The sequence below is a fragment of the Cervus elaphus genome, chromosome 14, assembly GCF_910594005.1.
Source record: "Cervus elaphus chromosome 14, mCerEla1.1, whole genome shotgun sequence".
NCBI lineage: Eukaryota > Metazoa > Chordata > Mammalia > Artiodactyla > Cervidae > Cervus > Cervus elaphus.
Window position 1 is genome coordinate 65,733,610 of NC_057828.1, and position 13,252 is coordinate 65,746,861.

The 13,252-nt window shown below is 43.8% G+C and overlaps 1 protein-coding gene across 6 annotated transcripts in view; it reads right to left on the minus strand.

Moving 5' to 3' along the window:
• Positions 1 to 13,252, minus strand: part of NMNAT2 (nicotinamide nucleotide adenylyltransferase 2) — a 209,154-nt gene that overhangs the window by 33,031 nt on the left and 162,871 nt on the right. For all 6 annotated transcript variants that reach the window (XM_043923728.1, XM_043923724.1, XM_043923725.1 and 3 more), the window contains 3 exons: positions 3,871 to 3,959; positions 3,012 to 3,079; positions 744 to 822 (listed from right to left, as the gene is read on the minus strand). In XM_043923728.1, coding sequence (XP_043779663.1) covers positions 744 to 822; positions 3,012 to 3,079; positions 3,871 to 3,959 — 236 coding nt within the window. The remainder of the gene's footprint in view (positions 1 to 743; positions 823 to 3,011; positions 3,080 to 3,870; positions 3,960 to 13,252) is intronic.

Genomic DNA, 13,252 nt, shown 5'->3' on the forward strand with positions numbered 1-13,252 from the left:
GTGTGTCCTAAGATATCCTGGTTCACCTCTTTGTACTTCCTTCCTGTTGTTTAGTCACTAAGTCATGTCCGACTCTTTGTGACCCTATGGACTATCGTCCACCAGGATCCTCTGTTCATGGGATTCTCCAGGCAAGAATACTGGAGTGGTTTGCCATTTCCTCCTCCAGGGGATCTTTCCCACCCAGGGATCGAACCCCCGTCTCTTGCATTGGCAGGCGGATTCTTTAGCACTGAGTCAAGACGGAAGCCCATGCATCCTTCTACCCACAAATAAACCAGAGGTGAGAACACAGGGTGCGTGGACTCCTGTGAGGAGGAAAGTGTGCGCCTGATGTGCACGGCCTGCAGGAGTGCGGTGCTGCAGCCCGGCATAGTTCGGGATAAGACTGATGGGCCCTCTGGAGGTGCGGCGGGAGGACCTGGCCGCTTGTACCTCCACCCAGTGCTCCTCTCTCCTTCTCTCATCACTTTCTGAAGTTTCCCAGCTGCGGGCTTCTGAATCCTGCCCTGAACTTGCTGCCGGGAGATGAAAACTGCCCCAAGTCATATTCAGGAGGAGGACGAGGCAGGGAGCAGGCTCTGGGGCTGCTCTGGGTTCCCAGTATCACTGCCCGCCTGGATGCTGCTCAGATCTTGGTCTCCCCACGGCTGGCGGAGAAGCTGGAAATGACTGGGGCAGTCCACCTTTCCCAGGCCCCCTGGCTTCTGTGGGCCACCGGCCCAGAGCCCGGCCCAGCTCACCTTCATGAGGTCCCGATGGTGTTCGAGGACGCTGCAGGTCGTCTGCCAGGTGTCCTGGTAGCACTCCCACGGGTCCACCCTGACGATCAGAAAGACAAATTTCCCTTGGTTTCCATTCTCACACTCTTCACTTACAGGTTCCTTCCAAAGGCATAGCTCAAAAAGCTTACGCAGACTTGGTCATAGCGTGTACTTAGATCTCGAATCAAATAAAACATGAGCTTGAAATACCTTCCTGAGTCTCAGTTTCCCCTCTGTAAAATGAGAGGAAAATGCTACAGGCTTACATGAACCGATGCTGGCACTGGTCTGGCCAGGTTTAACACCAGTACCAGACCCTCCCAACTGTGCGGCTTTGCGTAAGTTATGTGATTTTTGGTGCTCACTTTCCCCATTTGTAAAACGAGAATAACAACAATAACTCTCCTGTGGAATTATTAAAAGAGGTCAGTGAGTTGTACATGCAAAGTGCTTAGAATAGCATCTTGCTCTCATTCTGGGGAATTCTCTTCTGGGCCTTATAGGATTCTGATAAGAATGAAATGAGCCAGGACCTCATCAAGTGATGACTGCAGTTACCTGAACTGGGGAAAATGCCCGTGTTGGCCATTGCGTGCAGCGGGGTGCCCGGTGGGCATGGAGGTGGGTGCGGCAGCCACACCGGAAGGCACAGTCCCTGGACTGGCCACTCCTGCTGCACGCGGGACGTGAAGTGAGCCGGGACCCAGGCCCAGAGAGAGGCAGCAGTCGGGCTTCATTACCAACTTAATGAGCTGCTAAACTGGGACGTTTCTCAAATACGTTCTTAGCAGTTGAGCATTCTGTCACCTCCCACCAGGCGGCACAGCTAGGGTTCCCAGAGATGAGACCTCACGAACTGAAAACCCTCAGAGACCCGGCTTGCCCTGAACCTGACCCCCTCAGATCCCTGACCTGAGACGGGCATCCTCTCTGAGATGGGCAGACCCCGGACCTGGCTGAACAGCTTCCCCGGTGCCCAGGGGCTTTGCGGGCCCAGCCCCCATCTTCAGAGCTAGCTCCGACCTCTCTGGTGACCTCAATTCTCAAAATTCTGATGTCCCCAGCCCCTGGAGCAGCACAGTATGTGCTCAGTAAATATGTGTTGAAGCAAAGACGGAATTATTTCAGAGTCTTCTAATCACAGACAAGCAGGAACTGTCTCCTGTCCCACACTTCCCCCACTGGACCCTTCTTTCCCCTGAGATCATGCTGGGCAGAGCTAAGAGGCTTCGCTTCTACACAGACTTGACCACATATGTGCTTTCCTCTCAAGCTCCTTGACTTCTCCTGAGCTGTCTCCCGACCTCACCTCTATCTCAGGGCGGTGGGTGGGTTGGGGGGGGATGAGAAAGTCTATAAAGGGCATGCGCTGCTCCCACAAATCACTGCACACAAATGGCACAGATCACCGTTTAATTATCATCTTTGCTTCCCTTCACTGCTCTCATTTCCGCCCACCCCATCTCTCCCCTGCTAACTCTCCGCAGCCCTCATTCTGAGGTCAGCGGCCCTTCATTTCCTTCCTTTCATGGAAACCTCTAGGTGCTGCTTATTCTTTCATGAGGGGGAAATTAGGGGACACATGGTGTGTCGTTATTTTTTTTTAAATCGTCATCTTCTCATGCAAATTATAACTGTAGGAGCTTTGGGGAGCATAATTAGCATAATTAGTGGAAGTCTGCTTTAATTACACCACCAGCTCAGCGGATAATGGTGTCTGCCATCTTAGCGAGAGGACCGTCTAGGGACCCTCTGAGGGAAAGGCCGTGTGCACTCATATCCCACCGACACACACCTCTGTCCCACCTTCGGCGAGGGGCCCTAGGGTGCCTGAACAGAAGTAGAAAACAGCCAAGGCCGGGAACCTTCCCTGAAAGGTAGTGAAGAGCTCATGCAAGTGAGTGGGGATGGAAGCGGAGAGGCATTTTGAGTTTTCTGGCCCTGCTCCACCCCAGTCCCCATGATCTTTTTGGAAACTCTGAGCAGACTCTTGAATCCACAGGTGCCAGAGCAGATGAAACACTGAAAGCTCCCTCTTTAGTTTCACTGGCTCCATGGCTTGGTTAAAAAATAAGTCATCAGGCCACCCCAAAATGTTTATGTAATTATTGCCTGCGTGGGGCTAATATCTTCCCCATGCTCTGCACTCCTGCGGGGTCCAAGCTGTTGTGGTGACCCTTCCTCTTTCCCACCCAGCCCCAGGGAGCCCCAGGGCCGCCCACTTTGGCACCCTCAGGCAAACCCTACCTGATCCAGTCGGAATTCTGGACGGCCAGCTGACACATGATGAGACGGTGCCGGCTTGACACAAGACCCTGAGAAGCACAGAGCGATCGCTGAGAGGCCGGCCTGCTCCCCACAGGCTCCCCAAGACGCCAGCCCACGTCTGCCCGTTAAAAAGCGCAGCATTGCTCAGGGCTGACAGAGAGTGAGAGGGAGCCCTCCACGCGTCCGCCCGCCACACGCAGGCATGGAGTGGAGGTGCCGGGCAGGGAGCAGAGACAGAAGGGAGGGTGTGAGCGTACGCTCCCCTCCCCGTCAGAGTCGGAGGTGAGCCTCCACCGACGGACGAAGCGGCCAGGGTGCGCCCAGCACAGAGATGAGGGAGACAACGTAGCAAGTGCTCCATCGGGCTGGGTGACTTCCCCGGAGCCCACCAGGTTGCATCTGGGGGAGGAGGTGAAGGACTGGGACAGCATCCAGATTTTCTGGGATGTGGGGCAGGGAGGGAGGGAAAGGGAACATGAATTGTAAGGCAGATTATTATAAGAGGCAGAGGTCTTTTCTCCTACAATCCCAGGAAAGATTGCCCAGCCCATAACCAGCCACCAGTCTGGCATCCTCGGTCCTCAGCAGGTGGACCAGCTCCTCTTCTAACGCGTTCTGACTGGGCCTGGGCATGGGCAGCTGTTTTTCCCAGCTGCTGCCCAACTCCCACTGGCTCAGGTCTGACTGTGGCCCAGAGAAGGGAAGCAGGACACTTGCTACTGGGTGTTCTGTGTTTCCAAGAATCTCAGCAGAGGTGGCAGCGGGGCAGTTTTATGCCAGTGCCATCATTAGGTCAAGAAAGGGGGTTAGGGAGGATGGAGACAAAGGAGAAACCCACCTGTTTTCCATAGGAGTCGTGGACAGGAGAGACGATCCCACCAATGACAATAAACCTTCCAGTTTTGTGTAGATAATCCCTGGCTCTTTCTAATTAAGAGAAGAAAACCTCACATTATAAAGAGGAAAGGTGTGGGTTAAAGGTGACCGTTGAAATCAATACCTTCAGCTCTGTAAGGCTTATTTCCCATCTTTCTTGCCATTTTAATGGAAAGTGCCAACTTTCAAAGCAAACATGGGTGATTCAAAAGGTGCTGTAACCAGATTTCAGCTCCCAAAGCAAAATGATTTGTAACTCAAGGGGATTAATCCAGTTTTAAAGGTCCAGTGCTGGATGCGTTTAGAGAGATTTAAAACAAGCACCTCCCTCAAAGCAACTGATTGGAATTTACCACTATGATCACTAGCAGAAATTATTCCAAAGTGGAGGAGTCATTTTTAAAAAAGAAAAAAGAAGAACCTTCTTATAATATGAAAGGTGGGCTGATTGCTTCATCTAGTTATTCAGAAGAGGAAATCCATCAAAACAAATTTCAAGGGCCTTCTACGTGATTAGGGAGAATTAACAATCAAACCAGAAAAACTGTCATTACAGTTGGTTGAGAAAAGTTCAGCCAAAGAAAAGCTCCCCCCTTTTTTTCCTGCTGAAAATAATCTGTGATGTTGCTTTTTCAAATTTACCAGACAAGCCCAATTTCATTTTCATGAGCCAATACAGCTAATTAAGAAGGGATGAAGGTTTTTGGTTCTATCTTTCTTCTAGGGCAGCTCATTGTACAAATCCAACAGCACTGAGCATCTAGAGCTGAGGGAAGGTGGCATGGATTTACTGAACAGGTGAGGGAGTCTGTAAGGGACCAGGGGCTTGGGTAGCAGAACTGGCTGTGTAATTTACAAGCAAGGTTCCAGGATTACCTTGCTGGCTCTCTTACAACTTAAAAATAAGTCGTCTCATCAGCCCTCACGCTGCAACTACTGAGTCGTGCACTCTAGAGACTGCACTCGGCAACTAGAGAAGTCTACACGCTGCAATGAAGAAGACCCGGCTCAGCCACCCACCCCCCACCCCCGCCCTCCGCCAAAAAAACAATTGTATCTTCTTTGTGGTCTCTTTAAAAAAAATAATAATTAAAAAAATAAGTCTCATCACATTTGCCTTTTCCTTTTTTCAACGTGAAATCTCAAAGCTTTTTTTAAAGAGATGTTTTAAAAAAATAATAGTAAACTTTATTTTTTGGCATAGTTTTAGATGTACAGAATAACTGAGCAGATAGTACACAGAGTTCTATGTATTCAACCCCCCATCTTTTGACCTCCCCCACATTCCATTTCCCCTATTATACCCCTATACAACCTTGTGCTTGTGTGGTATAATTGTTACATTTGATGGGCCCCTGTTGACCCATTATTATTAACTACAGGCCATAGTTTACATTGAGATTCACTCTTTGTGTTGTAAGGTTCTATGGCTTTTGACAAATGCATAATGACACATGTCCATATTACAGTTTCGTGGAAAATACTTTCTCCCCCTGAAAATCCATTGTGCTGTGCCTATTCATCTCTCTCCCTCCCCACCACCACTGGTAACCACTGATCTTTTTACTATCTCTGTAGTTTTGCCTTTTCCAAAATGCCGAACAGTTGGAACCATACAGCATGTAGCCTCTTTAGACAGACTTCTTCCACTTAGTGATTTGTATTTAAGGTTCCTCCAGGTCTTTCCCTGGTCTGATAACTCATTTCTTTTTATTGCTGAATAATAATCCATTGTCTGGACATACCACAGTTTGTTTATTCATTCACTAACTGAAGGTCATCTTGGCTGCTTTCAGTTTTCGTGGATTATGAATAAAGCTGATGTTACAATCACATATAGATTTTTGAGTGAACATACATTTCAACTCAGGTAAATATTTATAAGTGTGATTGTGGGAACATATGGTAAAAGTATGTCTAATTTTGCACGAAACTGCCAAAGTATCTTCCAAAGCGGGTGTGCAATTTAGCATTCCCGGCAGCAATGAATGGGCCTTCCTGTTGCTCCACCAGCATTTAGCATTACCAGTTTTGTCTTCCTATTTGAACCATTCTAACAAGTGTGCCACTTTTGCCTTTTAAAAGATGACTGATATTATTTCACTAATTTCCAAATCTTACTTCGAGGTCAAGGATAAACTGAAGACCCTGTAGCAAAACCTTTTTGATATCTGAATAAATTCTTTAGCCTCCCCTCTTCTCTTTGCCCTTTATACCCCAGTCTTCCTTAGGATCATCTTCGTATGGCCTTTGGCTATCACAGAGCCTGTGCTGCAATAAGCCAGACCTTCCTTCCTCTCCCTGTCTTATAGAAAGTGTCCTCTTTTTACTCCCCACTTGCCCAAGTTTTGTGTTTGAAGCTCAGCTCTACCCCACGTCCGGCATGCCTGCCTGGCAACATCTCCCTTTGCTGATCACCCTGTTCAAGGGACCTGGTCCGGAAATTGTTTCTGAAAGTGTATGTCTTTGCTCCTCTTCTCTACAGAATTCTTCAAAGCCAGGGGACTTTGCTGTAGAGAAGAGGTCCCAAACTCATAAGAAGATGTGCAATTAACATACATGTGAGAACAAGCTGAGAATAAGATGATTTACATTCAAACAACAACCTCGGCTTGTTCCACTGCCACTGTGCAGGCTTAAGAAAACATACCTGTGGTCCGAAAGTCGCTCAGTCTGTCTCCCATGCCAAAGACTTCCTAGGCTCTTAAGCACTCAGTACAGTGGCTTGTTCTTTGAGCGATACATGTTCAACAAGTGCTCATACCTAAAAGGCTCATGTAGCCACCTTCCTTTAGGGGTTCTTTCCAGAGGGCCATTTTGATCCAGAGAGTCATCCACTCTATTCCTCAGACTACACACAGGAATTTCCAAAAGAAATAGGTTGCACCAAGCAACCTCACTGCCTTAGAAAATGCTACCCTTTTGCTCTGGCCAATAGGAGTGGTCACTTCCCCTGGCAATGCTCCATTGCTCACAAAGAAGCAATTTCTGAAAGGAACAGCCCCAACCCTAAACCCTGAAAAAAGAATTCTTGATCTGAAGTAGTTAAGCCCAGAAAAGTCATGATGGTGATCATGCAGGCAATTCAATTCATTTAACATTTATTGAGCACAAAATACCATGACGGATGCCAGAGGGATAAGAGTGGCTTTATTCATTATTCTCCACAGGTTCACAATCACGGAGAAACAGAATGCTACGCTGATGGCTCTAATGAGAGACAAATTGGGTGAGTGCTATAGCCGTGGCTTTCAATGCTGTTGTCGGTGGTAGTATTTCACTATAACTCACAGTAAGAAACACATTTTATGTCCTGACACAATACATACATATGTATGTTTATGCATAATTAACGGAAACAACTGTTACAATATTGTCTAGTGTATTTTATTCTGGTGGTCATAAATTTAAGTAAAAAGCTGCTCACAACCTAGGTATGTGTGGCAACCTACTGCTTGAACAAGTCTATGACATACTAAGGCGAGGGGAAGAAGGCACAGGAGAGATAACTTTGTCTTTCCAAGGAGAATGAGCAGTTCCAGCAAATACCCAGAAATCGCACAGTGTAAAGAAAGCTCACCCACTAGTTTAGTCTTAAGCACTAGGGTTAGGCTGTGGGGGGCTGGTAGGGGTGGGGTGAGGGTGAGGGAGGGATACTGTTGGCTAAGCAAGTGGGCATCAAACTTGAGAGGGCCCTGATAGCCAGGCCAAGGAGTGTGACTTCTGTATCACTGATTGGCCAACATGCATTCTGTGGACCACTTGCGTCGGAATCACCAGGGAAAGGCTATTAAAATGCAGGTTTTTCCCACTGAAATGTTGTGAAGTAATTAGCCTCCAACTAATTAAAAAAAAAAAAATGCAGGTTTTTAAGGTCCTGCTCAAGTTCTGAGTCAAAATCTCTGGGATTAAGTCTTAGTCTAGGGTTTCCCTGATAGCTCAGTTGGTAAAGAATCTGCCTGCAATGCAGGAGGCCCTGGTTCGATTCCTGGGTTGGGAAGATCCTCTGGAGAAGGGATAGGCTACCCACTCCAGTATCCTTGGGTTTTCCTTCTGGTTCAGCTGGTAAAGAATCCACATGCAATGAGGGAGACCTGGATTCGATCCCTGGGTTGGGAAGATCCCATGGAGAAGGGAAAGGCTACCTACTCCAGTATTCTGACCTGGAGAATTCCATGGACTGTATAGTCCATGGGATTGCAAAGAGTCAGACATGACTGAGCGACTTTCACTTTAAAATTAGTATCTGTAGGTATGCTTCTGATTGCTAAAGTTGGAGAACAACAGACATACATTGACAACAACCATAAGGTTGAGAAGTATAGATAATAGGGCATCACTGAAGGCTGTTTAACATGAGGAGTGATATGCTCTGAACTAGAAGAGAAACTCACAGAACAGATAGTGCAGTGGTGAAAAATCCTACCTTAAAGGAGACAGTCATTCCTGGCAGGAAGTTTTGGGCCAGGTGGTGAGGAATAAAGGAAGAAATGTGTGTGTGACTGCTTAGTTGCTCAGTCCTGTCCGACTCTGTGACTCCAAGGACTATAGCCCGCCAGGCTCCTCTGTTCATGGAATTCTCCAGGCAAGAATACTAGAACGGGTTGCCATTTTGTTCTCCAGGGGATCTTCCCGACCCTGGGATCAAACCTGGGTTTCCTGCATTGCAGGTAGATTCTTTATTGTCTGAACCACCAGGGAAACTGAAAAGAAGACCCATCGAAAACTTCCCAGGGAATGTTTAGGGACCATGGATTTCCTCCTCTCTCTAGACATTTTGTTTGCTTTGCCTCTGGGTCCCTGCAGTTGGACGTGTCAATGCCATGTCATCAATCTTTCAGACCAGACATTTGTGACTGTACTAATAACACTAGGTTTTATACTCTGCAATTCACCTGTTGCCTTATTATCCTTTAATTTGAATGGAATGTCAGGCAAGAAAAAAACTGGAACCCAGCTAAACAAAAATGACCAGGAGCAGATACAATTACGTTTTTTTTTTTTCCCCATAGAGATTTTGTATGGCGAAAAAGTCTATCTATTAGTGACTCAGGAACCATAATACTGTAGAAACAACACTGAACTTGGGTTCATAAGACTTCTGGATCTTGGGGAAGTCACTGAATTTCTCTGAGCCTTAGGTTTCCATATCTGTAAAATGCCTTCTTTGAAAGGTTGTTATGAAAATCATATTAAATTCTGAATATAAAAGATGCATAATGCCCATGTGGTTTCATTGGAGAAGTTCAGCAAACATTTAAAGAAGAATTAAAACCAATGCTACTGGGACTTGCCTAGTGGCCCAGTGGTTAAGATCTGCCTCCTAATGCAGGGGACACTGGTTTGACCCCTGGCCCAGGAAGATCCCACGTGCAATGAGGCAACTATTAGTAGGACCATGCAACACAACTACTGAGCCAGTGTGCCCGAGAGCCTATGCTCCGAAACAAGAGAAGCCAATGCAACAAGAAGCTCTCACACTGCAACTAGAGAGTAGCCCCTGCTCGCCACAGAGTAAGTCTGTGCATAGCAACGATGTCCGAGGGCAGTCAGAAAAACAAACAAACCAAAAACCCTAATGCTACAGAAGGACCTAATGTAAAACATGGCGGCTATAATTGATTGATGAGTAAAATGATTCTAGGGCTTCCCTGGTAGCTCAGCTGGTAAAGAATCCACCTGCAGTGCGGGAGACCTGACTTCGATCCCTGAGTTGGAAAGATTCCCTGGAGGAAGGAAAGGCTACCCACATCAGTATTCAACTCAGTTCTGACACCATCAACCTGGAGATAGCATCAGATCCCACAGGTTAAGGGTTCAGTCTTATAAGACCGCCTCCTCCCTTTCAGATGTCAGATTCTAAGCTCACATGTTACTATGCTTCTGATCGACCAAAGGGCTACAAACTGGAGTTACCCATGACATAGTTCTTGGACTTTACATGCCAGTCACAAGTCAAGGTCGTTAACCTATATTTCTGACCAACTGGCTATAAATTAGAGGCTCCCGTGATGGCCTCCTTTATTTGATTAGTTTACTAGAGCAACTCACATAACTCAGGAGATCTGTTTACTCACTAGATTACCAATTTATTACAAGGGATATTAAAGAATACCAATCAACAGCCATATGAAGAGATACATGTGGTGAGGTCCAGAACAAAGGAGCCTCTGTCCTCATGGAGTTTGGGGTTTCATGGAATGTGGCACATGGTGCAGTGGTATGTGGAAGCACTGTTTCCCCAACCTAGAAGATCTTTGAACCCTTGGCTTCTTGGGTTTTTAATGGAGACTTCATTATTTAGGCATGATTGATTAAATCATTGGCTATTGATGATTGATTCAGCCTCCAACCCCTATCTCTCCCCCAGAAATCAGAGGGTGGAACTGAAAGTCCCTGCCTTCTATTCTTACTTGCTTTACAAAAGTCACCTCATCAATAGCAGCCTAGTTGTGGTGTAAGGGAACGAAGGCAAGAGACCAAGTATTAAAATAAAAGACGCTCCCATTGCTTCTATCACTCAGGAAAGCCCAAGAGTTTTGGGAGCTGTAAGAAAGAAACTGTGCACAAAGAGCAAATATATATGAAAAATGTATATGGGGACATCTGAATGACCCCACATTTCTTATAAATCACTGCACATCGCAATCACTGCATGGCAATAACACTGTATTACATAATTTAAATTTGCTAAGAGTGTAGAACTTAAAATGTTCTCACCAAAAAATAAATATGTGAGGTGACTGACAGATATGTTAATTAACTAGATGAGAGGAATCTTTTGATAATGTATACTTAAATCACCATAATGCACACTTTATCTAAAAATTGCATATGTCAATTATACCTTAATAAAGCTGAAATGAAAAAAAAATCCTAGCATTTCTCTAGAAAATAGAAAAAGGAACTCTTTCCAACTGATTTTATGAAGCCAGTATTGCTCTGATATAAAAATCAGGCAAAGAGAGTACAAAATATGCAAAAATCACTAGCGAAGTATTAGCAAATAGAATCCAGTTGTATATAGAAAGAATTATATACCATGACTAAGTGTCATGTAATCCAGAGATAGAAGACTGTTTCAATATTTGAAAAATCATTCAGTGTAATTCATCACGTTAAAAGGCTAAAGAAGAAAAACCACAAGATTATATCAATTGATGCAGAAAAAGCAGCTGACAAAATTCAACATTCGTTCATGATAAAAACTCAGAGAAGTAGGAATAGAAGGAACTTCTTCAACATGATAAAGAACATCATCATACTTAAAGCAAACATCATACTTAAAGATGAAAGACTGAATGCTTTCTTCCCAAGATCAGGAACAAGGCAAGGATGGTTACTCTTACCACTGCTGTTCAACATGGTGCTGGAAGTTCTAGCTGGCTCAGTAAGGAAAGGAAAAGAAATTAAAGACTAAGAAATAAAAAAGAAAAATATCTATCTCTGTTGCATATGGCATGAAAGTCTCACTTAGAAATCCGGAGAGATCTATAAGAAAATTCTAAGAAGTAATAAGTGAGTTCTATAAGATCATAAGATAAAAGATCAACATAAGAAAGAAGGCTTGGGAAAGAACATCAAGAAAAAAAAAGGAGAGATGGAGAAAAGCTTTTGTATACATACATATAAATAATATGTATAATATATACATTTTAGAAAACTTATGAATTTTTGCCTAACTTAAAAATGTATGACATTTTGACTCTACTTGTTTGACTTAGTATGAATAGATTTTGAGGCACTTCTAATTAAAAATATATATATATATGTGCAAAAGCAACAAAGGTTTACTGTATAGCAAGGGAACTACAGTCAATATCTTATAATAACTTACAATGGAAAATAATTTCAAAACTAATATATGTGTACATATAAAACGGAATCAGCTTGCAGTACACCTGAAACACTGTAAGTCAACTATGGCTCAATAAAATATATGTATTAAGAAAAAATCAATATGAGAAAATCAACTGCATTTCTCTATGCTAGCAAAAAGTACATGGAAATTGAAATTTAAAATACAAGATGACTGGGACTTCCCTGGTGGTCCAGTGGTTAAGAATCCACCTTCCAATGCAGGGCATGCAGGTTCAATCCCCGGTGGGGAAACTGAGATCCTACATGCTTTGGGGCAACTAAGTCTGTGGGTGCTAAGTCTGCTGAGCCCGGGCACTCTGGAGTCCATGTGCCACAACTAGAGAGAAGCCTGCTTGCTGCAACAAAGATCCTGTGTGCCACAACTAAGACCCAACGCAGCCAAATAAATAAATGAAAAAAAAAACAAAACAAAAACAAGATGACATAACCATTCAAAAATAAAATACTTAGGAATGATATAATAAAACATATATAGAATTCTGAAAGACACATGTACTCCAGTGTTCACCGCAGCAATATTTACAGTAGACAGGATATGGAAACAACCTAGATGTCCATCGACAGATGCATGGATTAAAAAGTTGTGGTACATTTATACAATGGACTATTACTCAGCCATAAAAAGGATGAATTTGAGTCAACTGTAGTAAGGTGGATGAACCTAGAGCCTCTTATACAGAGTGAAGTAAGTCAGAAAGAGAAAAACAAGTATCATACATTAACAAATATATATGGAATCTAGAAAAATGGTACTGATGAACTTAGTAGAGAACAGACTTATGGACACAGCAGGAGAAGGTGAGGATGGGATGAACTGAGAAAGTAGCATTGACACATAAACATATCATGAGTAAAACAGATAGATAGTGGGAAGTTACTGAATAACACAGGCAGCTGAGCCTGGTGCTCCGTGATGACCTAGAGGGCTCATATATATATATAATTATGACTGATTCACATTGTTGTATGGCAGAAACCAATACAAAATTGGAGAGAAATTATCCACCAATTAAAAATTAAACAAAATTTAAAAAATACATAGAACTTGTATGCTAAAAGCTACAAAATGCTGATGAAAGAATCACAGAAGATCTAAATAAATGTTGAATCATACCACATAAAATGACAAGCTACTCTGAAAAATAGTTTATGGATTAGAAGACTCAACATAGCAAAGATATTAATTCCCAAAATTTATATATAAATTTGATGCACTTCCTATCAAAATCTCAGCAAGGATTTCTTTTTGCATAAATGAAGACAAAATAATTCTAAAATTTATATGGAAAGGTAAAGGAGCTAAACAGTTAAGACCTTTAAAAAAAAGAATAATAAAGTGGGAAAATCAATCTATCCAAATTTTAAATACTATTATATAACTGTAGAAATCAAGTGGGAGGTATTGGCAGGGAGTTAGACACAAAGGTCAATGAAACAGAACAGAGAATCTAAAAATAGCCCCA